General features: G+C 37.1%; 1 protein-coding gene across 2 annotated transcripts in view; it reads right to left on the bottom strand.

Moving 5' to 3' along the window:
• Window positions 1-25,300, bottom strand: part of LOC124171860 (YTH domain-containing protein 1-like) — a 62,662-nt gene extending 37,362 nt beyond the window's left edge. The window contains exons 1-12 of one of the 2 annotated variants that reach the window (XM_046551222.1): window positions 24,786-25,300; window positions 22,054-22,152; window positions 20,502-20,695; window positions 16,516-16,560; window positions 10,026-10,157; window positions 9,833-9,944; window positions 9,241-9,429; window positions 6,310-6,372; window positions 6,178-6,222; window positions 5,872-6,075; window positions 3,740-3,857; window positions 2,333-2,417 (exon numbers count right to left, since the gene is read on the bottom strand). In XM_046551222.1, the coding sequence (XP_046407178.1) occupies window positions 2,333-2,417; window positions 3,740-3,857; window positions 5,872-6,075; window positions 6,178-6,222; window positions 6,310-6,372; window positions 9,241-9,429; window positions 9,833-9,944; window positions 10,026-10,157; window positions 16,516-16,560; window positions 20,502-20,695; window positions 22,054-22,152; window positions 24,786-24,810 (1,311 nt within the window). In that variant the 5' untranslated portion in view covers window positions 24,811-25,300. Of the gene's footprint in view, window positions 1-2,332; window positions 2,418-3,739; window positions 3,858-5,871; window positions 6,076-6,177; window positions 6,223-6,309; window positions 6,373-9,240; window positions 9,430-9,769; window positions 9,945-10,025; window positions 10,158-16,515; window positions 16,561-20,501; window positions 20,696-22,053; window positions 22,153-24,785 lie in introns of both variants that reach the window. The other variant, XM_046551220.1, reaches the window with a different exon arrangement.
• Window positions 25,301-26,865: the final 1,565 nt, after the last annotated feature.

The following is a 26,865-nucleotide window of genomic DNA, read 5'->3' as shown; positions in this document are numbered from 1 at the left end:
ACAACATGGCTGGATGGAACTGTTGAATACCAAAATGATCACAATGGAAATTAAAAATGCCCACCGATTGCCATGGAGTGTCCTAAAAGCTGCATTTCGCTTAAGAAAGTCAAGTAAAGGTATCAACTGAATACACACATAATGCAAGTTTTAATAAGGTCAAGGATCTCCATGACATCCTAAGTCATCATTAGAGGCAGAGAACTCTAGATAACTCTGACAATGCAAAGAAGGACCAAAATTTACTTGGTTTCACAAAAATTAGTTTTTCAGCACTTTGTAGTACAAAATGTTGACCTAACCCCAAGAAAAACCTAAAAGTGAATTTCTTGAATTGGTTTTGAAAGAAATACAATCATCCACCATGCAAAATTTAAACACAATAAAAAGTCACTATTACAATCATACGACTAATGTTTTTCTGCAATTTACGTCTTTTATATAACAAGTTACGGAATGGTACATAGCAGAGATGGTATTAACTACCGTATATGTCTGAATATAGTCCCCGCTTTTTTTCCAAAAATGCCTGTGGTAAAAGTAAAGGGGGGAACTATATTAAAACGCATTTTTTTAACTTTTCCTGAAACTGAAGCCTCTAAATTAGGGGGGGGACTATATTCGGAGAAATACGGTATGTACGAAAAACAGTACATTGGCAAAAATACCTTGGGAAAAGCACCTGATGGCCACAGATAGGACGTCCTATGTCTCACCAACTGCTATGTTATTTAGCCCTTTCAATTAGCCAAAGTCCGTACATCGTTGTGCTCAAATGTCTTGTTTTAAAGAAGATAATGCAGTAAAATGTTCTCATAAGCAAAGAAGCAAGACGCAATTCCATGAAATGAGATTTTGTTGATATTGTCATATCGAGAGCAGCCATACTAGTAAATAATTATACAATTTTTATTCAGACCGTGTTAATATATTTTGACATGTGATCTCCACTTATCACTTCCTGCCGTTATGTGCCAGACGTCCGACAGGTTCTGGAGTGCAGTAAAGGAGGGTGGTTCTACTCAGACGCTTCCATATCTACACTTTACAAGTCAAAATGCCCTCCTTGAGGATAAGTACGTCACAGCAACCGCAATCAAGCTGGTAAAAATGGATGGCATACGGAGGAATGGCATTCACCTTTAGTTGTCCATCAGCGCACTCCTTGTCTACCGGATGCAACACATTCCTCCTCCTAGACCTTCTTTGTATCCCCAAGATTTTCATGAATTTTGATAAAACAATGGCGGTATTGACTTTTTCATTGAGCGTCAAACAACGAGAAAAACTTAAAAAAAAAAAAGTTAGAGAGCAAAAAAGAAAAACGTCCACTGAAGAAAAACACAAAAATTTTGAAAACTCCAGACACATAAAGGATCACATATTTTTCAAAAAAAATAAAGTTGAGGCCATTAGCTTGAACATGGCTCAAGTACTTGTTTATTTAAACTTGCAAAGACATTTTACTTTAGAATTTTAATACAGAGACTTCAATTCAGAAATCACTCCTTCCAAAGATGCTTTACAACTTATTGATAAACTTTCTTTTTCAAAATATAATTATAAACTATATTTAAACCCATTTTTAAATGAGAAAATTAAGATTTTCTTAAAACATCTTTGAGTTTATATGACAATATAATAAACTGAAATTGACAGATTTACATAATTGAAGAAATATCAAGACGCTTTCTTTAAAAAGAAACTTTCTTTCTTTCGTAAATCTTTGCCTTTAGACATCATTGTCACAAACAGCTACCAACTGTCTTAGTAAAAATATTCTCTCGTAGAGTAATGGATGTTTTTCTAGCAGTCCACTTTTAGAATTTTCAGAAATCACACTTCAAACCGAGATAAGTCCTGTTTCTTTGATCCTTTGAATTTGCGCTGATGAGTTTTATAATATGCATCGAGACTTATGAAGTATTTTATGCCACTGCAGCTAGATAGAACAAATATCTGATGGCCAGTGAAAATCAAATACAGAAACAATAGGGTAGATGAAATGGTAAAATCACCCCAATGGCTACTATCTTAGCGTTACTGAAAAAATAATCAGCACAAAATCAAACTAAAAAATTTGAATTAAATATCCGAAAAGTAAACCAAAATTTTTAATGTTACTGTCAATAAAACTTAAGGGTTACTATTTTAATGTGACCCTAGACTGGTCATTTAAAGTTACAGCACTATAAATATAAGTGAGACAACTTAAAAGCTATTTCATGCTGGATTTATGTCATCGCAGATACCAAAGTTAGCAGAATAAACTCTCCACCCTATTGGCTCTAACTTGAAAAAATCACATGTATTGTAAGGAGGAAGACTTTACCTGCCCATCCCTGCCAATTTTCACAGGCTTCCCCTCATTCCATGGATTATAAAGATGCTGTGTTTTTGGGAATGGTAATTCTTTCCTGAAATCATAAAGAAATATTTGGCACTTATTGCATATATAACAGCAATATCATTTAATAAACAATATGAAAATAGATTTCAAGCCCTCTTTAATATTTGCATGTACATGCATATATTGTATGCATGCATTATGCATGTATTCACGGCAAAAAAAATATAATCAGATATAGTTAAAAAGATTTAAGACACATCAGAAATTAATAATTTTCACAAATGTAAACGAATATGAGAAACTGAGTACCCCACTTTTAGCATCATTCCATTTCTATTCTTTTTCATCCCTATCTCACCCTTGCGATAGAAGTATGCAGTAATAAACTACTGGTTGTTGTCACCTGAATGGGAATAAGGACAGTGCATGAGAACTGTCATGACACTGTGCTGGAAACAATGTGTTCCTTGCTAACCACCAATATTGGCACATCTACCAGCAATGTACGTTGCATCATGGAGGGAAAGAATGCTGTGTAGGAGTCGTAGCTGATAATAGTCACGAGTTAGCCAATCAACTAACATGATGACAGAAGGATTCCAGAGAGAGAAGAGTAATATGCCCATTAACAGGGGGGGCCCATATCGGAGGTCTTGCCCCGGGAAGAGGTTAAATTCAAAGTGTGTCGCAGCACCGAAACACTACCATGATTCACACTACTTGATTCAGTTGCTTAATCTTATAATTAATTATTTCAACACACATTGTTGAATTTATTTAAAAAGATAACTATCGTCAAACATGGGAAATAAAAATTACCAATATATTTTTGTGATTTCACAAAGCATAATATAACTTAATTATTTTCTTGAATTATTGAGGGGACTCGGGCCCCATGGAGTCGGCGCCACTGCCCATTAAGGGAGTCATTTTCACTCATACATGGAAATAGTTCAATAAAGTGACTAAAGCAGGATTTATGAGCAAAAACTCCTACATGAAATATGATGCTCATGCCAATCAGTTCTCTTGGTTAAGTCACTCATAAGAGCTGACTTCATGACACATTGCCCCTCACTCATTCACAGTGAGAACAACCCATCAATATCCTTCTCATATGAACATCCACACATTTAGTTGATAATCACACCAAAATTATTGCCTTCAATAACTTTTCAAAAATCCACTCTATGGATTTCATTCAGTTTTCCAAGCATCACTATACATGATAACAAAATGGTACCACCAAGAATACAACAAATTGATAGCAGCAAAACATGCACAGAATAATCAAGTTTTGTTCATGAAAAAAATAGGACGAATACAACAAGAGACATTTATCACAACAAATACATCTAAATCGTATGTTAATAGCAAAAAAATTATTACCTGCAAATCCAATCCACTTTAAATACACCACCCAATGCCTTAGCTGAAAGCCCAGGAGGTAGCACCCATGAAATAGGAGGTACATCTCTTCTTGATTCACTGCTCAGTCGTGCTAAGCCTGAAGAAAGCCATATTAAATATGAGCATCCAAGATAACCATCAATATTATTAATCACTCACACCACAAAGTAGAAATAAATACATATTCATCATTTCCATTCCAAGCCACATTCCATTAAAGGATGAGACAGGGAAAAATTCCTCAAAAATTTTAGGGATGGAAATTATGAAAGAAATAAGTTTACTGAAGTGTAAGCTATTATTAGATGTATGATTCCATCAGGTTCGATTCCTCTGAAATGATATATTGTTCTTTCAAGTATCCAAAAACTGTACTTTGGCTTGTTTATTGAACCATCCATGTGAGATGGTTACAATAATGCCAAATTTAGCACTAAAAATCCATTCCGGAGTCCAAACATTACCTCCAGTACTGTCTCACATTACAATATACTAAAGATATGTATGTAATTCTAGTTAATTATAAAATACTTCATAACCTTTTAAAAAGCATAATGTATTTCAGTTCATGATCCTCAAATTATTTGACAAATATCACTATTAACAATATTTACCATCATAAAATTCTCAAAATTAAACTATTTGATATTTATATCAACACAAGACCAAAGTCAGTAAAATACAAACAGTTTGGGCAAATGAAAGATGAATTCCCCACAAAGATGAGGAATCAAGATATATCAAGGACATAAAATAGCTCAAGTTTGGCTTGCATGTGACAAGAAATTGTGGCTAAAATATAAAACTAATAATGCCATCTTAATTTTGAACATATGTGATAAATATTGTCATCCCTTACCAAGAATTTATAGCAAGACATACAAACACCCTCACTCTGGAAGTGGGCTGAACAATCAAGATGGTATTTGATCTCACGACCTTTGGCCTAGTAGGACAACGACATATCACCACGACCACGTAGGCTGGCAAATTAAGTTTATTCTCCCTAACACATCTCTAAAACACATCCTTTACTTCACTGCATATGGTCATCCGAGGGATGATTGTACATTTGAGCCAAGTACACTTTGTGAAATGAACAACTTTGGCCAATCTTTGACCATAAATTCAACGGAAAAATTTCAACCAACAATTCAGAATTTTGATCTGATATTTATTCAGTAACAACAACTTACCTAAACACTACAGCAAAGATTTACAAGGTGATTAAAATGTAAAGAATGTTAATCTTTAGAATTGTAGCAAAAGATTTTTAATATCATAAGGTCGGGATGGGACTCTCAAATAATTGAATCAACGAATACCTCGAATAACTCGATTTTTACACTATCTGATATTCAATCACACAAAGTTATCAATTACTCAAATTTTGATTATACAGCACAGATCATCTGTCATTCTAATTAAATCTGTTGGCAATGGTTAGGTCTTACCAGAAGATTTGCTTAGGTTGGTTCAATTCTTTAATATTTTTATGAAACTAATCATTATAATTAAGCATTGAAACATGCATAGTGCTGATGACTCCTTGAAAACAACATTAAGAAGAATCTATGCATACTTTCAAATGTATGCTAGAGTGCTTTTTCCTTTTATGACACCCTGTTGCAGGACGAAATTTACATTGTACATATTCTAATGTTAAAGTAATTTCCAATTCTTTATTTAATTTTATGGTTGCAATAAACGCAGTATAGCATTACTAATAATATAATCTTCATAATGGATATAATAAAAAACAAAGGAATTGCAGTGCTCGCAATGCACATTAAGTTTGATGTAAATGTGGATGACAGTTGCATTAGGATTTAGGGGTTGTATTGAAGCAGAATGACTCGCAAAGAGTTCAATTTTTTTAAATTTTTATAGCCATTCCTGCTAAAAATTGGTGGAAAAATGCATACTCAGCAATGCATTATTAGAGAGGAATTCAGGAAAAAATTAGGAACTCGTATTTGATACTCACATTTGAAAAAAGTGCTATTCAATGAGGGATGATCTCTATGTCCCACATAAGTATTGAAAACAATGATCGATGAGAACAATAATACATGAAATGTGAAAATAAGCCAAGATAACAATATACAAACCAGCAAATTTGCCACTTTCTTTCACAGAAAAAATCAACAGCACATTTCTTGACTCGCGAAATGCTTGATTCAGCCGAGCTTCATTCTGAGGTGGTGTAGACCACACACCCTTGGCTTTCGATAACGTAACATTTTCAGCATTATTGCTTTTGATGAGGAAAAATCTTGTATCACGGAATAGATAATTTAATTTGGTATTGTAATCTGAAAAGAAAAACAATGGCATCAAAGAGTGAAATTCTATTCAGATTGCTTATTTTACAATTTGATATCAAATAATAATACATCGTGTCAAACAAGACTTGCCATATTTGACTTTCCTAGGTTGCTTCGTTTTTTTGTAGCTGCGAGCTGCAAAGAAAAATGATTTAACTGACTAAGTAAAATGCTTCCAAACACAATCAAGATGAAAAAGTCACCAAATGTATGTAGCCTCACCCTTAGGAGTCCTGGATCTTCGTCTGTGTTTACTGGTTTTCAATGATTTATGAGGAGCCCTATCTGGAAAATATTGAAAGAACAAAATTAGCAGAAGGCATTGGAGTAAGTTCTTACACATGTGATTTGCACAAGTTCTGAAAAACAAATATATTTATTTCCTTAAGCTACATAAAGTGCTTTTAATTAGGCCAGTGAAATCGAGAAATTTTCCAAAATAATTATCTCAGTGACCTTTTATTTTAAGGTTTACAAAAATATTCCTTTTGGGGTAAAACCTTGAGGAAAATATCACTATCTCTTTTATATTGCCAAAAAAACTTTAAATCTCAGAAACTATCAAAAATACAGTGGAAGCCCCTTATAACGACAGCTGTTGGGAACAGAGAAATCTGTCGCTATAGTGAGTTGTCGTTGTTACCGAATGCAATTACATCGTCACAAAAAAATCACTCATCAGGCGTCACCACGGCTGTTTCTGCCGAGAGGCGAAAATTGCAGCATGATAGCCGTTTTAAATCATTATTTTGAACATTTAATTCACTAATGATCATATTCACTTGCAATCTATGATCAAATCATATGTAATAATGCAGGATGCTATATGCCGAGGCATTAAGAAGTCGATTTTAAAAGTCCCAGCTTCAGACTCACTCGTACTGAACTGTGCATTATGAGCTGTTATTATCCTTATTTCTTGGATGCTCCAAATATACATGTCATAACTACCAGTTATGGCTATGCGTCAGACTATTCAATGCTAAAACTTCGGAATCTGTTCAAAATTTCATACCTTCTATCTTTCCGAGTAGTAATGAAAATGATGGGTGGCTGCTGCAATTGGGTGACGAAAGGAGCGTGATAAAATTTTAGGGTTCCACATGAGCATTGCAATTCTATCTTTTTCAGGTTAACGGCGAAATGAAGGTGGAAGTAATCTTCTTATGCTTCAAGTCTGCCTGTATGAATGGTTTACTATCGTGTTTCAAAACAGCCGACTCAAATGCTATCGGAATCATGAAACCGAACAGCATTACGGCATCTAAAAGCATATTAGTCATATCAATTATCTTCGGTGGAAAGGGTGAAAAACTGTTTCAAATAAATAGAAGGACAAATGATAAATGAAGTCCACTCTTTGTCTGTCTAGCAATATTTATGTTTCGTAGAGATTCACGCAATCAGACGCAATATCAGCGGACGTAGAGACCTCTAGCGGCAGTAGCGCACACTTTTTGATAGGAATGCTGACTGGAACTGAAGAACGTGAAGAACGCTTGTAGTGTTAGGCGGCATTAACACAATTTTAACGTTTCTTAGTTCTATTAGTGGGTGGGCTGGGCAATTGTCAATGAATAATAGTACTTTTTTATTCCTTCCACCAATCCTGGCATCAAACGCTCGTAACCACTGCGTGAAGATAGCAGCCGTCATCCAAGCATTTTTATTTGCTTCGTAAGTGCAAGGGAGAGTTTTAACTCCCTTAAAACATCGGGGATGGGCGGATTTCCCCACCATGAACGGTTTTAACTTATCTGAACCATCCATATTGGCGCATAAAAGAACAGTTACGCGGTCTTTACTTTTCTTCCCTCCTTTGCAGGGGTCCGTTCGAGTGGCGAGAGTTTTGCCCGGGAGAAGGTTAAAATATATGCCCGTCTCATCCGCGTTGTAAATATCGCAGGGGCTGTAATTGTCCAAATAGTCTTTAAGGACCGGAGCCCAGCCTTCCACAGCATTAACGTCAACACTTGATGATTCACCGGATAGTTTGACGAGGGATATCCCCTTCCTATTTTTAAATCGTGCAAACCATCCATCCGAGCACTTAAAATTGTCTTCACCAAGCCTCTCACACAAATACTCAGCTTTAGCCTTCATCATTGGGCCGGTGATAGGAATCCCTGCGGCTCTTTGCTGGCAAAACCACGAGAAAAGAGCAGTTTCTAGCTGCGGATGCTCTCCGGGCCGCAGGTGTTTTTTGAGTGCTTGGACGCCCTTCTTCAAGCACTGACGAACGAATTTGTTCTTTTTTCTTTAAAATAGTGAACAATATCGATGTATTAATTCCAAATCGCCTCGCTATTTCACTCTTTGAACACTCTCCACTTTCACAATCTGCAATAATTCTCATTTTGGTTTTTAAATCCAAGGACTTGCGTTTACCAGCCATGGTGCTAGCAGACGGGCGGAATAATTTTTAACCTCACTGCGGAGGCGCGGGAGGGAGATGACAAAAGAGCAATGAAATGTGTACTCGAGAAATTTATTGAGGAAAGAAGAATAGGAGAATACGGAACATGTAGACGTCGACGTTGGCGGAAAAAATGCCGTTTTAAAAGCATTGAATTCCAGAGATGTGGCACGTGGTCAACAAGTCAACCTGTCGTAATTGCGAATGGCGCAAGAGAGGAATCGAGCCATTATCGCTAATACGAATTTATTTTACATTTAAATCATAGGGTTTAAAATGGTTCCTTGGGTAGCTGTCGCTAATTCGAGCTTGTCGCTATATCCCGTACTCGTTATAAGGGGCTTCCACTGTACTCATTTACTACAACTGCATAAAAATAAAGTTTTACATTAAGTTGGCCATGCTTTAGATTTTCCTTTAAAAAGGATATTAGTGTGAATGCTTATTTTTTAAACATATTTATAAAATATTCTTGGTATATAAATAAAGATATTTTCAAAGTGAGTAATTAATGGGCAATCAATTGAGACCTCAAAAACTACACATAAAATGCAGAAAAGCACAAAATTCACAAACGTTGAGCCTGGATACGAATGTATTTGACAAAATAAGACACCTCTTTAAATACCCCAATGCATACAAGCACATGTGTAATTCAAGCGTATAAGCATATTAATAAATAGGATATCTGACATTAGCACAAAAACAGAAACTTGCAAAAATCTGCAGTTGCTTACCAGAACTATACATTGAATTTGAGTAACTGCCACAGGAACTAGATGAAGAATCAGAGTTATCAGAGGAAGATGATGATACCTCACTTCGAGTATCGAAGTCTGGTTGATCAGGTTCTTTGCTGCCATTACTCTCACATGTTCCGCAGGCATCCAAAACTGAGCCTTCTCCCCATATTTTTGATCTAGAATCTTTGAAATAAAATCAAGATATAAGACCCACAATCATAATAGATTTTCAGCATTAAACCGATTCAAGGGATCATTATGGTAAAATTAATGATACAGAATGGTCAAAAGAAATTTAGATCATCAAACACCATGAACTGTTATTATGCTACAAATTTTCCGAAAAGAATAATGTGCTGCTCTTCTTAATATTTCCCTTATCATTCACTTTCCTGGAAATTCCACACAGGTCGCAAAAAGAATTGGAGACTAGTCTGTTAAGGGGGTTATACAAAATATTTCTCTCTTTGCAAATTGCTTAGAATGATCCCATCGACAACAGCATGTCCTTCTTCATGATCACCTGAATTTTTCTTCTTTGCAATTTTGGCTTTCTTCTCTACTTTCGGAGACTCACTGCGCTTACGTTTTGACACAGAAGATGATGCAGTTTTTGTCACTGCTGCACTAACTTTAGGTCCAGATCCAGGCTCTTTATTTGTTTCACTAACAGGAATGTCAATTTCATCTGCAGATATCTGCAAAGGAAATTTTCAAGTTAGATTGAAGTACTGCATCAAGTTATGTACTCAAACAAATTTAAAAAATATTCTACAAACCTTGTCTAAGCTGCTAAGGGATGATTCACCACTTTCTATGGATATTTCATCTGCTGCTGGCTTGTCCTCTATTCTTTCATGTCCATCATCATGTAATTCCAACTTATCCAAATCTTTTGAAGTCTCAGTGCACTAAAGAGGAATGACAAGTAAATTAAAATTGATCAACCTTTTCTACCAAATTGAAAGATGAGACGAAACAATTTAAAGTGAACATCCTAACTTCAGTTTCCCACAAATAAAACTATGGCTAAATACAGTAGACTCTCATTAATACGAACAAGGTTATTACAAAGTTCTCGGTATTACGAAGAAAATCATTGGTCCCGACGAAAAGACCTATTCAATCTATAGTGAAAGAAACGTTATTACGAAATTGCAAACCTCAGCCCATGTCCCGGCAGTTATATCATGAACTTGATAACGAAGTTCCACGAATAAGCAATGGCATTTAGGTGGATATGCACTGTGTCCAAGAGCGTCAATTATGGTTCTTTCTTCACCATACACACAACATCATATAATAAGCTTCATTCCTATGGAATCGTGGTTAACCACTCATAAATCGGATGTGCAGTTAGTCTTCCTCTTATGCACATTCAATTTAAGAACTTTCAGAGATACCAGCATTCAAAAATTTCAAATTTCGAATTTGTTGCCTCACGATTTGGCCGATGATACACGGTGCGGCATATAGGAACTCGCACTTTGAGCATTATTTGAAGAAATTATCATTGAACCTTGAGTGAAGTTAGGAACTGTTCACCATTTCGCCCATTCTTCCTTGCCGTGGAGAGCGATTTTTTTCTGCTCCAGCTGCGTCACACAGCCAGCTAGATCAGTTCATCACAATCGTGAGTTACCGCACAATCGTGATGCAGTGTTGTATTCTGCTGGATAACCATACTCCTCAATGCCTTGCATAGAGTCCAGCTAGCGAGAGTTATCCGATGATGGCACAATAAGAGGGGAGGAAAACCCAGCACCAGCACGGTTTGCAGCCAATCGCTGTCCCCCAAATGCACCTCACACCCTCGCCTAGTCATACGTCACATGCATACGGAGCACCGCAATACGCCTGAACCACCAAAACAAGCCCTTCTTCATATCACCAATACAAGGGATTCTTTCTTTGGGTCCTCCACGCTCATCATCCATTCCGGCTCCTTTCTCCATGGAACCCCTTTGTTTACAAGTGACGTAGGCATTTCACTTTTTTACCCGGCAACCTTGCTCCCTAACCCAAACTAGACGATTCTGCCTGTCATCAGACATCTCTCGGTAGCTGGACTGTAGGCTTATCAACTAACAAACAAGGTCTCGGAATGCATCTAGTTTGTATATCGAGGACTTACTGTACTTGGGAAGATATCAACCCTTGATTGCGTCATGCAGCATTCTTATATTGAGAAATTGAAATGAATTTTCTTGTTTTTATATAGTTGCGCACAATTTAATCGCCTATTTTAGGAATATACTGGTTTTTTTTCAACGGTTCCCAAAAGAAACTTTCATACGAACTTCGTTATTACAATTACCTCCAGTTTTTCGGTCCCGTGAAATTCGTAATAACAAGAGTCTACTGCATGATGTAGCAGGTAAATTTAGTTTTTCCCTTGCAATAAATAAACCAGTTCATGATATATTATCAAGTATTACACATAGGTATCTTTCTACCTTTGGACAAACAAAGAAAAAGAGAAAACACAGAAAATCCACTGTTTGTGATGAAGAGACTATGTTTATAATAAAATAATTTTTTTTCAATCCAGATGTTTTACTTCCAAAATAGAGCTGGACTTTGACACTGATGTGCCATTATCTGGGTAATATTCTCTCAGGTGGCCTGGGATATAAAATGGGAAAGGTGAAAAGGCCAGAATAGAAGTGGGTTGAGGTTGAAGGAATGAGTTTCACAGAAAGCGATTACTTATTCACAGTAAAACCGCCTTAATATGAATTTAACCTGGAAAATGGCGACTGTTATAACGGAGATTGGTAAAATGGGGTGCATTGATGGTTGTGTTGTTACAGGACAAGCAAATAGTTAACCTAGAGACCAGAGATAAGTCACAAATACAGCTGATGCAGTACATTCCAGGATAGAAGTTTATTAAAGAAAGGAGAAATTTTTTGGCAACTGTTTCCATGATTCAATACATCTAACACTCACGGCTGAGTTGTAGCTTATTGTTAGTATGAGCATTAGCTGTCTGAATAACCTTCACTTATGCATTCATTTTTACATAAGTTCCATGAAATTTCCTTTTTTTTTCGACTTTTCCTGGGATGGGAAAATTCTAACCTCCATGTAGCACTACCAGCATTACTCTATAGTTATGAACAAGCAAGTGCATGTCCTCAGTTTCATATTTTTGTTCACAATTCAATAGTAAATCGTCAATAGAGTATGTGCACATTTTTGGGAAGTGATCTTAAAAAAGAATTTACACCTCAATTAGGCTAAATTCCGAGTCTGAGAATAGAGAGGTACTTTTTAAGCGAGATATTAATTATTAAAATTTGCAAAATTAATGATGCGCTGAAACACCAGTCGGCCATATTCTCAAGGCTGTGACGTCATTTTGTTCGACGTGTTCTCAGGCATTCCTTGTTCTTTAGGGTGAGCCCCTCTACAGCGTATACTGAGTTTGGAAAGAAGCCATGGAATGCCTTATGAACTAGATTTAAAGTGTGTACATGCCATCATCTACATCTTTTAATTCATTTGTTTCTCGGTTACGCAGACGACAAGACTCTATCAACTTTTCTACCTCGAACTACCTAATCGTATTTCTTACTCCTCGGTTCTCGCATTTGCGTTCGTTTGCAGATTTATAGTGACATTAAAATTAAGAGACACTTAAACAGTGATGATCCTTGAAAATAGTACGACTTAATTCGTGAAAACTAAGTCACTAATTAGTAACTAACTTAGTAACTGTACCCGTACTACTAACAAAAAAACGGAAAATTAATTTTCGATAAAAAGTGATAGTTTGGGTATTCAAAATGTTTGTAATTTAATTCCAAACACAGTGATGCTAATATTTTCCAAATCGGATGTGAAATAAGCTCATTATTACGTATCACAAGTCGGGACTACTTTTTGGAAATGCACCGCGCGCAGGGATTCCTCGCTTAATGGATAGCCATAACAAGACACTTGTACCTTAAACCAATAAACTTATGCTGTGAAGAAATATAAAATGAACCAATTATTAATTTGTGCTAACAAATGCTTCGAGAAGCATATTGAAACCGAATGAATGAAAAGCAATCGTCTGATCTAACTATCAAACATTTGATTTCCAGCCCGAGAGATTTACGTCATGATCATCCGGACCAAGTTTTCAATAACCAATTTTTAGATATACCTCACAAATGCTATTCATAAACCTCAACCAAGCAAATGTACATCTGACTGACATATCTATGTTAGCGAACTGAAAATAACTTGTAGAAACATTGAGATAATCAGAACTCTGCTTTTGAATACATTAATTCTACGAAAGAACAAATACGTTGACTAAAAGTGCGTTTTTTTTTAAGAAATTAAGATCAGATTACTGCTTAAACTGGAACAAAATGTAACTTCAGTTATTTGTGCTTACGTTTAAAACCTTAAATAGCCCAGAAGAAGAAGAACCCAGCTCAGTAACGGCAATTTAATAATTAACTATGGATATTCATCCAGTCACCACGGGCCATAACTGAATATGAAAAATTATTTTTCGCGAGTCAGTAGGTTAAATAATAATAGAATAGAAAATAGTTAAATAGATAGATTAAATTATGATCGGTATTTGAAATGACAATAATACAAATATCGATAGTTATCTACCTACCGGCACTTTTAGTTCCGTAAACCTTCGAATCGTGCTAACAAACTTTTGGCCAATTACCTACTGTAAACAATCTTACTTAATTCACTTATGTTAGACCTAATTTCCGATGAGGTTTCCCGTCCATTTCTCTTTATTATGAATGAGACAAGACAACAAAAATGCTCCAGTTCAACATTAAAACTTCGTGCCGAGGCATGTAGGTATAGTCCAACATAATCAGCACGGTCAATCATTGAAGCATCCACCTTCGGGATATTATTTGAAGAAATCCTCACGAAACCTGATTCCATGATAAGCACTTAAACGTATTTCCCTTTACACAGATCAGATCCACCAACTTTTTCCAATGCACACGTAGTTTATTGAATCATAAACACGATCATAACACGATAAACACCTTGCACGCTGATGAGATAGACCAGAATGACGTCACATACCGAGGAGCCAATAGATGAGCGTTTTCGTCTGCCTAATATCGTTGCGAAAACAATGCATATTAAATAGTAATTATTAAACAAACTAAGCAACAATTAATGCTGTTAATCGAAAGTAATGGTATTTACGATACACTTCATCGAATAAACTGCATTTCCTTGGTATTCCTCCCGAGTGCACATACTCTATACACATCTCAGGCTATTCCAGAAAGTGTTTATTAAAAAAAAACACAATGAACAATCAAGAAAAGTATGTGAGGCAGTTTTTTTCCAAATAGTTTTGTAAAAGAAGCATTACTACAAGGTTCTCTATTATGAACCTCCAATTTTTGGTTTCGTCAACTACATAATAATGATAGTAGTTACCTGTCATGCCACCTAGGTCTTGTTTCTTCAGGACATGACAACATGGAGCCTCAAATATTTTAGTGGGCACCACACACAGACTTAAAAATAATAAATCAGGCACTGATTCACAGGTCTAGTTAATAGAAATGATAGATATTTTTCATTTTGAAATAGATAATGACAGAATATGTATCCCTTGACAACACTGATGAATTAATGTTCAGCAGTAATATTTTACATATTTATAATTCAACCTTATTAGAAAGAGGTGCATGCATTGTTAATGCATGCCACTAGCAACAGTGAAATTTAATTTCCAAAAACCATTAATTAACATTTAGGAAAACTTTTAGCTCCTCAACAAAAAATATTACAACAAACATTTTACTAATTCATGTGTCACTGAAATTTTGCTACATAGTATTTCCTCTTTATAGGTATCTGAAGTTGGAAACGGGCATAGCTAGAATCACAGTTGAACCTCAATCTATCATTTTTCATGGGGATGGACGAAAAAATGATGAATGGGAGAAAACGATCAATGCGGGAATGTTTTACTAGGTTGCCTATATACCACGAAACGCAGGGTTTGGGCGAGTAATTGTGATATTCATAACAGGAATTAAGCTGATTAAAGGAAAGGAAAGTAACAGAGGGTGGGCTGAGGGCTAATGCGAGGGGGATAGCGGATTTTGGGAAATGTGCAAAGTAGTTACTATCCCACAGCCCTGAGCTTCTCTGCATGGTAGTTCCATCTCTTGGGGAAGATTCAAACTATGTGCCTGTCTTTACTAGTTATTAATGACGCATTGTAAATACTTCTGTCTCATTTTCGTCAAACGATGGATGCAGGAAAATTATACATCGGGACCATGATCTTCAAATGATCAATGTGGAAAAACGATACTTTGGAGAACGATAGATGCTGGAAAAAATAACATTGTCTGTATGGGACTTAACCCTTTCACGCCGGACCTTCGTTGAGGGAAATTCTTCCTCAATGCGAGTCTCTTGAAAGTTTTCTTTACTCCACTGTACGAAGCGTTTTTGCATCGACTGAAGGTAGTGGTTCCTTCCCTAACCATTTTTAAACCCAACTCAGTGGGGCGCTGATCCCTTTCCTCGGCCTCTGTCCCAGGCCCTTGAGGGATTAAAAGCCCCTTCCTAGGACGAGTCCGTGGTCAACTGGCTAAAATATTAATGCAAAATATATGCAAATATTTGTTGTTTGCATCGATTTTTTACATTCAAAATTAATTTTGTGTTTTTTACTGAGCGTGCAGAAATTTTAAACGAAGTTCTAATGTTGATATAGACGGATTTAGTATATTTACTAGTTGGTCTATAACTCCATTGATATTAACGTTAGAATTCTGTTTGAAATTTCCATGTGGTCAGCAGAAAAAGATGAATTCATTTATAGCAATAGATATCAAAAGTAAGCAACAAATATAGTTTGGGAAAACACACTGCAAATAACAGTAGTTGACCGCATGGAGAGGATAAGAAAGGGTCGACCTGAGCGGCCGAAGATGGGACTGGGCTCGCGCTAAGGCGGCTCACGAGGAGCGACCGCGTCCGTGGGTCTATTGTGTCCGCCACGGTCACTTATATCGACCTGTGCCGCACAGGCGTGGCATTCGTTGTTTATGGAAGAAAATCGTCGCAGCACAGGTGTGGCATTCGACGCGAAAGGGTTAATTTGGGAATGGCGAACAATGAATGCGGGAAAACCATCAATTTGGGAAGGATAGATCAATGTTCCAATGTATCATTTTGAAGTTACAGCTGATCATGGCAATTACCTTCAAAATAACTGTAGAAAACCAAACTTCAAATTATATCTATAGAACTCACCATTGGCTCATCTTCCAACTCCTCCTTCACAGGCCCAACAGATTCCTGCAATTCAATCAAGATATGTTCAAACATTGTAGGGTGGAAATAAAATATAATATGCATTAACACTAATCCAAATCACAAACTGATTATTCAGAAGATCACATGAAGGACAATTTCATATTTCACTTATGGAAACGACATGAACTAGTGTGTCAATTTTTCACCTTCATGAGGGTGTAAGCCCAATCAGATGATTGAAAAATAAGGATAACCTGTTCCAAGTTACCGTATAAGCTTGTGTAAGAGGCGCACACGTGTAAGAGGCGCACCCCTATTTTGAGGATCGAAGCTGCAAAGAAAAAAATTTGCGGCATTTTTTTAAATCCTATCATGCGGTGTTGCAGATGTATGCCTGGAATTTCGACAGTAATCGAAATTTCCTCTTTCAGTACTATTTGAAAGAGGAAATTTTGATAACTGCGGCGGTGATAGCGGCATAAGAGGGAGCAGAAAGAGTTCCGATCCTCTCTTCGCATACGCCATCGCTCTACGTTGCTTGTCCTACTCACGAACGATTTTGTTTAAAAGCTCTCGCAGAAGTATTGCAATAGAATTGCAGCCGTAGAAAATTTTAAGGCAAAACACGACAGGCACATAGCATGAACCTTCCCAAGAGATTGGACAACAATCGGGGAAATCTCAGCGCCGTAGGATAATAACCACGTCGTAGATTTAAGGCCCCTTGCACACACACCGATTTTGGACGGCGGGTAAAATATCGGCCGTCCACATTCCAATAGTGAACAATGGGAGAGCATTGGAGCTTGCACACGTACCGACCACGCGCCGGCACCGGCAAAATGCCGGTTAGCTGCCGGCCATTGTCACTGTGGATCGCCGGCGCCGGCTAAAAAACATAGCAACTTATCGTTTGACTGGTAAAAATCTGGCGTGTGTGCAAGCATCGCTTCGCCAGTAAAATATCGGCCGATATTTTACCGGCTTTCCAAAATCGGTGTGCGTGCAAGGGGCCTAACGGAACTACACTCGGCCCTCCCTACCGTTTTTTTCCTTTCCGAGACTCCACAGGAAAATAGGAAAATTTCAAGTTACAAGGGAACAATTGAAACGTGTTTCATCCCTACCCCATCTCACCAACTGACCTTTTTCGGTCTACCAGGTTCAATTTTCCGAGTTTCTGGAGGTCAAATGCTAGGTGAGTCACCTTCTGAGCTCGGAGATATCTCGATATCTTTCAGCAATCGTAAAACACGCACGAGGTTCTAAAAAGAATTTGACCGAACGCGATGTATATCTGACAGCATTTAAGTTTTTTGAGCTCTAATTGATTGACACAAAGATTTATTGCTAAAACAAGGCTACTAAAATTCAACATAGTCCAAACAGCACAATTTCGGAAGAAACAAGCGTAGCATAAGCGCATTCAAACAAGACGAGACGGACTGGAAACTTCAGGCAACGCAAACTGCGTATATCACATTGCTGTGCCTTCGCCCCTTCGCATTAAAGGCAACGACGTCACATGCAAGATCGGACGTGTTCTTCCCTTGCTCCTTCGCTCATAGCCTTGTAGCTTGAAATACGGAGGGGAGGGAGCACGCTCCTTCCCCTCGACCTCGCCTTCAGCGCTCTTCACTTATAAGCATTTCCGATTTCTTCTATCCACCATTTAGTCCAACAATGAACACACTCGTTCGAATTTTTTAAACCGCAGGTTTAGACACCAATATAATTTTCAGTTGCAAAAATCCTCATATTAGCGTCTGAAGATGGTTTTTGAAAAATCAAGTGCTCAACGTAATGGAAATTGCTCGGCAAGACAGATGTTGACTATTAACCAGGTATGTCCTTCAAAACGACGCGTTTCTCTACGTTTGATAACCGATTACTATATGCAGTATAAATGCCGCAGGATGCCCACTCGTGGCAGTAAATTTAGCGCGCGCTCCGGAGCGAATCACCCCGCGCGATCTTTTCAATGTTCACCTCTGGGGTACCGACGTGACGGCGCGATGCTTGCAAGAAATTCAAACAGGAGCATTTTAAGAATACGTCACTAAGGGATAAACTCCCCTGCCTGCCGTTTGATTTTGACCCAGGGTTTCAGATGACTGACTCACGCTGAAAACCAAGGCCACTCAGTTCCCCATGGACTTGCGACCGGTGAAGGGGAGGGGAGGAGATAAGAAGTTTGTGTAAGAAGCGCACCCCCATTTTCGGGTGCAATGTCTGGGAAAAAAGGTGCGCCTCTTACACAAGCTTATACGGTATTTTCATAATACAATGGAAGCTTCATTTAATGAGTGTTCAGAATCCCCTGCATATATGTAACTCTATCAGTCTCGGGTATATCAGACACTCGTAATATTCTAAGGAGAAGAATGAAGCCTCTCACTTCTAATACAGCAGACACCCGATTATCCGGCTGCGGTTTATCCGGTTTGCCGGTTATCGGTGCATTATTTTTCACACTCGCTCAATTTTATCCACGATCTTTACTTTAAAAAATCAGATGCAAAATCATTGGAATTACGCACTAGCTGCATTCACGGAAGCACCGTGTTCCTATTTTCCAAGCTTCGCAGTGCGAGACCGTGCTCCTTGATCACAGATACATATCGCGCAGCAGTTGCAACGCGGGGCAACTTGTGCAAGACGCGACTACGTGGTGTGGTGCCTGACAGTGTAGTTTCCGACGTTGAGCAGTGGTTTTGAAGCATTTGTGCAAATCACTTTTCTGTATCCATGATCACACAGCCACAGATGTGTGGTTTTCGAAACTATGCCTTACATGGAGCATTAATAATACGAGTACGACCATGTTATCGCCGCTAAAAAGATGGCGAACTGGAGAAGAAAGCTCCCAATTAGTCCGGGAAGCACTCTTAAATAACAGAATAACTGCATAAATAATAATTGATGCTTGTTTTGCGTAAATTATGAACATTACAAGACATTTAAGTGAAAGTTTGGATAACGGGCATCCCCCGAGTTATGTATGTCTCGACTTATGTAAATCCGTACTTACGTAAGTGATAACCGTATTTCAAGTGATTACATTAATTTTCGAATGCGAGCACAATGAAGTAGATATTCGCTCGTATACCCAATGCCAGAAAAAATATCGAATAGTTATAGAGTTTTTTACGTGCTAAACAAAACAAAGTGACCCATTTTTATCATTCCTCGAAGGAATTTTCATTAATTTCTGTAGAAAAATCGCTTATAAATCCTAAGTCATGAATCCACGTGAAAATTTGCAGTTCTAGCGATGATATTGGTTGCGCTCACTCCTGTATGATACAGCTTGTTACAGCATACGCACCCGAACGCCAACTTTCAACTATTTAAAAATTGTATCTTTAAGTTTGGACATTTCTATCTGTGGAATTTCGTGAAGAAAATGAAGTTCGAGCAGAAATCTTTATCAACGCCGAGGAAAGAAGACAAGATAAGATTGGAGAATTAAAGAAACCATTGAAGAATCTGAAGAACGAAAAAAAAAAATAAATCAAGGGTTTTTTTCCCGCCGCCAATCGTCGTCTGCATGCTAGAGCAGACTTCTAAGTAGCCTTGAAACATTCCTCATCAAAAAGTAAATAAAATAATTCCCTTTTACGAAGAGGATTCTAACAGAAATAATAAGGCAGCTTTAGGCTTGCATTAAAATGCAAATACCCTGGTGCCTTTGCATCAGCTAAATTTTTTTATAGAGATTGCGGAAAACATCGAAGAAGTGTAAAACTAATACACAGATAAGCTGTGAAACAAATAAACCGTAGCCGGATAATCAGGAGTTTGTTGTATGTGAGCTTCATTGGTTTACTATTTTTAAGCGGCCAGTATATGGACAAAAAATTTCTCAACCTGGTTTGGTGAAAAAAGATCACATCCAATAAAACCTTGAAAAAGACATCTTCATAATGAATGGGACCATTCCAATACCAAGGAGTTCAAATTACCATTGAATTAATGCTTACCATTTCCTCAGTTTTAATTGGCTGAGCCTCATCAGTATTTTTCTGTTCATCTCCTGATTTCTCTGCATCTACTTGTGAGGCAAGTTCCAGAACTGGTTCCTTCTCTGCTTTCACAGTTGGGTCTTTTGAGGGACTGGATACTGTCTCCGCATCATCATCTGTTTTATCAGGTGGAACAACACTATTCTGCCCATCTAAACAAATATAGTAAAAAAAATATATATAAAGACATGAATGATACCTAAAATTTTAAGATTTTTAAATTACTATATAAAACAAGTAATTTTGTAAAACGTCACTTGAACTGATGGCTTAGCCCAAATATTTAATCATGGTAAATTTAACCCTAGGTGTATGTCATGATTTAGTTCAGTCTATCCAAAGAAATTTGGTCAATTTTTCAGTTTGTAGCTGTAACAGACAGTGAGGGATAGGTTTTAAGTTTATTGAAATGAGGATCTGAAGATCAAAGATACTTAAGAAGCTCACATAGCTTTGAAAACCAGATTTTAAAAAATTGATTATCAGAAATACAATAATTTTTGGTGTTCTTTGAAGTATTTCATGTAATTACTCATTCCTCATTATGTTCATGATCTCTACATCCAATTATGTAAAAAAAATTAGTTGAATCGAGTGTATATTCACATGGGCAAATATCTATTATTTGCACTGCATCACATGTGGAGTACTCTCACAGCCATCTTAATAATTCAGGGCGTTTGGAAGAATATCCTGAAATTCCCCACAATTACGCCGAGTTTACTTCTACATTTACTCACATCACTACATTGCTCAACTGTGAGATTGACATATGTTCGTCTACCTTCCACCCATTTTGCACCCTCATGATTTCCGCTTAATAAGAAAAGTAAATCATAAATGTGTGAATTATTTTTTAGGCATAGGCATCAGCTGTAGTATTCATCACGACGTTCATAGTGATTTATGCATACTCCAGTATCCAACTCAAAATTTACAAGATGCAACTTGGTGAATGGCAACGAGGAATTTAACTTCCAGAAATGACAAGCTGAAAATAAAGATGAATGTCCTAGCAGTAAGATGATTGTGTGCGCTTAATGTTCTGAATTTGACTGCTTTAACATAGTGGCTGCCATGCTGAAATAGCTGCTGTTTGTATGGCTCCGACAAGGTTACAGCATTGTGGTAGGCCGGCACTTATAATTTAAAATGGATCCGATTCAAGAACTCATGGTCTCAAAGAGCGCAAATGGGTCAGAAAATGGTGATATTAAAGCCCCAAGTTCGTGCAACAACAGATAGCCGTGCCTGAGGTGCCTAAAGGATCAAAATGCAGTTACTTTGAAAGTTGAGGTTTTTGACCCTATGAAAACATTTTCTCAAGTGAAAATTATACTTTTGAGCCTTTCGAAAAAAATGCATTTTGACACATATCTCAATTCATCAAACATCAATGAATTTCTGCTCTCGATTCATCAAACTTTAATAATGGTCGTAAAAGATTACTTGAGTTCAAATAAAAAGAATAATTTAGCAATGTATATAATAATCAGGAATTGAAACAAACCGGCATTGGTCCCACTAGTTGCAAGCTCTTTAGCCAATTCCTCGAACACATCTGCATTGTCATCCAAGATCTCATCAAGAATGTTCAACTCGGCTTCAACTGCAAAATAATAATGAAGAAAACCACATTAAAATGGAGCATAAATGAATCCAACATGCCACTCCATCAAAGACAATGTAAATATGAAGATAAAATCAGATTGAATTCAAAGAGGATGCCACTTGCACAAAGGTAAAACAGCACAGATTGACGAGGGTTGGAATAATAACTCAGAAGTTATTGATTTTTTTTTCTATTTTTGATGCTTGCATGTCTTTGGTTTTGATGTCAACTTTTTGCAAAAAGGGATGAAAGCATATTGGTGAGCATGGCTGCAACTGCTGATGACAAACCACGCAGAAAGATGGGATTAATAGCAAGCATCAACTTGACAGCAGGGTGATTGTTTCTCTTTTCCTCAAACTTAGCTAGCAGCACTTGAGGCAACTCTCCTAGCAAGAAATTTTGTTGAATAAACACCAGTCAATACAAAACAAATAAATTTATTATTTTAACACTATTAGTGGTAGCCATAGATATGCAATCCCTTACTCCAGCATTGGGAATTTTTCCAAAATTTTAGAATCTTTTTGTAATTTTACAACAGTACATAGAAAGATGAAATAAAACAACCATATTTAAGACTCAACATCTAGTGTATTTTCTATGCACTAATTCATCTATAAAGCAATTCTAGGTATATGCCCGACCATAATATTGTGGCAGAAAAATAAAAGACGATGAAATTCAAACAGACATTATTATGATGCCCGCATTTCCACATAGTTTTGCAAGAACGTAATATTATGCCATTAGAACTCAAAGTGCTGACCCCAAAGATAGAGTATCAACAGCCCCTCCACCCTGAACCCCTCACCTTTCTGCTACCCTGACCTTAGATCATCCTCCCTCATCCGGCAATAGTATCATGCACCAACCGTGCTCCTCAAGACTCCTTACCCTTCCTTCATTTCCTACAAGTACTACTGGTATAAATAGATGGGAGTATAGAGCTGGAATTCACTCTTGAAAATTACACATTAGCATCAAAGCACATTGAGAAATTAATTTTTTTACTTGAATTTGCTTGAGTCTATTTCATTCACAATGTTTGCAGAGAATTTTATTTAAAACCTTTGACCATTTACCATTATATTATATGGACACCATGTTTAAGCCATTTGGCTGCAGGGACAATCCTACACTTGCCTTAATTACCTAGTTATAAGGAATTTTCCCTATGCTTCCCAATTATAAATTTCCAATTATAAGGCTTATCTCCCAACAAGTTATGCAAGATATAAATAAAGTCAACATGAAGTTTCATTTTCATTACTTTTCTTCATAACTCAATCATGTGCTCTATCCTGAATGAAAACTCACTCGCTCTCTTCAGTACCTTCTTATTACAGCTGTAAAATACTTATTACCCCTGATGAGCATTTTTCTCAATAATAGCTATCCAAAACATAAGTTATCAATCACAGGCCTTTCTCTATTTCCACCAATGTGGGTACTGGAATCGAAGTAGCTGGGTTGGTGAGACCTGGTTATCTGGGTTAACAGGTTGAGTTCAAACTTGGGCATGGAGCAATGCATGCATTAAGAACATATGATGTTTGAGGGGTGAGAGGAGCACGACTTTTCTTACTTAAGGAGGGAAAAATAGATGAACTACGACGTTCCATCGAAGATGATAATACAATGGATTTGGAAATTCAAACAAGCCGTATCCAATGTTGAACCCCATGAACCTAACCTAGAGCCATATGTGGCTGTGTATGTGGTAACTACGAACCTGCCTTTCAAAGGAGGAAATTGAAAGATTCAATAGTTGAATACAATTACTTCGCTATCAACATAAAAATAATTGCCACTGCAACCCCACAAAAATGAGCAAACTACTAATTTTCCAAAAAAACGTGAAGATCCTCATAACCCCAACATGCACTCATTTAACTACAATAAAATCTCGAAAGAACAATGTAGTAAGCAATTTTTTGATGGAGATGTATTAGAATTGTGATCGCCCCGGGTATTTAAAGGAAAAAAATTACACCTAATGCTGTAGAGCATAAAAAAGATGCAAACTATAGAATCTCACATTTAACACAGCCGAAATAGTTGATTTACGCCCCCTTGCACGCTTCACGACGTATACAACGCTTTACAAAGTTTAATCTTCACTTTCTACTGTCATCATAAAGACAGATCCCAAAAATGGTGTTATCCGTTGGAAATAAATAAACCCAACAGACTGTAATCTACAAGAAAGGGGCTCAAAGAGAGTTGTGAACTGAGGAATGTGGGGTTCGTTAGGAGTATCGTCATTGTTAGCGAAATACAGTTTATTGCTCAAATAAGCGAGAACCTGTCGATACGAGAGAAAATTCTCAGGGTATAAAATGACAGCAATTACGAGAAACAGGCGATAAATGAATATTATTATTCCGTGGTGAGAAAAAATGCATTGACTTTGTCAATCCAAAAACAAGTACACAGTTGCCTCACAGATATAATGACATGCATCCCTAATCTCGCACAACACACTAAAAACCTAAATGGTAACAGATGCTTAGGTAACAAATGGACCATACGATATATAGATGATATACAAGAGAACATAAAACGGGATATTCAGATTTAAAAGCATTACGAATGACTTAAATTTGACCCGACTGAAGGCAACTTACCTCGAGTACCAACTTCGTCGGTCATATTGTCACAATGGACTGTCGATAATTTACAATAGATATTCCTTAGGAAAATATTTCCAACTCGATGGAGTACTAACAGTTATCCTACATCACTTATTTACAGCAGAACACAATCCTACTCATACACTTGCACTCACAAACGCAATCATAACAAATATTTAACAGGTTTGCATTGGTTGCTCACAGAAATCGCGCAAAAGCAATTGCAATGGCCGCCAGGGGCGCTATCATGCAAAATATCATATGAAGGTAAATCCTAATTAACATGAATACTTTGGCTCTACTTTAGAAAGATGTTAACTGCATCTACTTCAAGTTCAAATATGTGCGTTTTTTTGTGATTAAGACATTACACCCTAATTCTTCTTCATAATATGTCTAGTGAGCGGATATGGTAGACTTTTCCGTGTTGTTCACATAATTCAACAAAGCCCTAAGGAAATTATTCTTGTTGTGCATACTAAACTTTTTTCATTACGTTACATGGATATACCTATCTCAGCAAAGACATTTGCATGTCTTTCATGCTTTCATAGTGTTTTCAAGTTTAATTAAAATTCCCATGGTCTCCATTTTGTGGAAGGCGGGAATCAGGGGAACTACATCCCTACAATTTCTGCTCATGCTGTCAACCAGCGCCCAGGCTCAGGGGCGAGGATGGTGGGAACTTCGACCACGGGCAAAAGATAGCGTACATTGGCGGGTGAACTACTTCGATTTAAAGATGAGGGGATAACTTCAATACCTACCAACGAATTCCATCGCCAGGGACGGGTATTTATGTAACTATGATTACAGATATAATCCGACTGAATTACATTTCGGTGAAATTATCCCCAAAAATTGTACTTTAAATACAAATAACTGTAGATAAATATATTTTCATTACAAATTGCACAATTTATTTTTAAATGCATATTACAAATGCAAAATATAACCTTTCGCTATGTTAGATATTTAAAGCCTTTGAATTTGGTACAAAAGTACGTTTAAATGGAATTACGGACCCCCAGGACCTCCCCCCTCGTTACACCACTGGAATCTTGCTGGACTAGAATCAATGCCTCTTCGCAGTGGCAGATACATATGAGGGTTGCAGGGGGCGCACGCTCTCCCGCTTTCGGGGCCACCCAATTTGCCAAACATTGCTGAACCACAATAGGGTAGTTTCCTTCATCAAATAAAATGAAATGCATTGATTGCGATTCGTTACCCACCATTAGTGTATTCATAATATACAAATTATTTGGTTTTGGAAATCCCAGTTTGGACAAATGGCAATGGTCAATTTTAACTGCATTTGAAAAAGGCCAGATTGGCGCCCATGTAATGCCACTCCACGTGACGTCACAGGGACCTAGTTTCTATACAAGGAGTTTTACTTTGTCTGAGATTACCAATACATGCATGAGGCGCAGAGCTCAGGGGAACATGTCTTAATAATCACCTATTAAAACAGCCTAAGGTCGGAAAGTTTCCTTTGTTTGATAGGGTATTAATAATCCTTATTTAAGCCAAGCACTACCTGCTAACAGGATACTCTGGTACCTGCTAGTATTTATACTTAGCCATCACATTTTTGCGTACTAGAAATTCTTGACTTTTCATTTAATTGCGAAAAATAGATATTGTAATATAAAAATCCAAAAGCATGAAATGCGTACTCCAAGAGTAATAATCTTTCGATTTAGGCAAGAAAAAAGTAATAGGAATCCACCCTATTGTAACTTTTTTATGTCATAAGATGGCATTGTTTTGCGAATGTGTATAATCAGTTTAATTTCAACTTTCTTAAACTTTGCATGTAACTTGATTATTTTTCATTACGATAAAAGTATAGGTAGCACAAAATATCATTTGTGCCCCTCCCTTGAGTTTTTTCTGTATCCGCTACTGCCTCTTCATTGTGGGGGCATAACTAACTGAATGTAGTCTGTAAGCATATCTTCTGTGCCTGTCATAGCTCTTACTTATGTGCAACTAGCAAGATGATGTAAACATTCAATTTTATTCCAATAGCTCTGTCCTCCCTGTGCATTGAACCCTTATCAGAGTA

Source organism: Ischnura elegans, chromosome X, assembly GCF_921293095.1.
Source record: "Ischnura elegans chromosome X, ioIscEleg1.1, whole genome shotgun sequence".
In the NCBI taxonomy this organism is placed as follows: Eukaryota; Metazoa; Arthropoda; class Insecta; order Odonata; family Coenagrionidae; genus Ischnura; species Ischnura elegans.
Note: the sequence above shows the minus strand (reverse complement) of the source record. Positions and strands in the feature narration are given on the sequence as shown.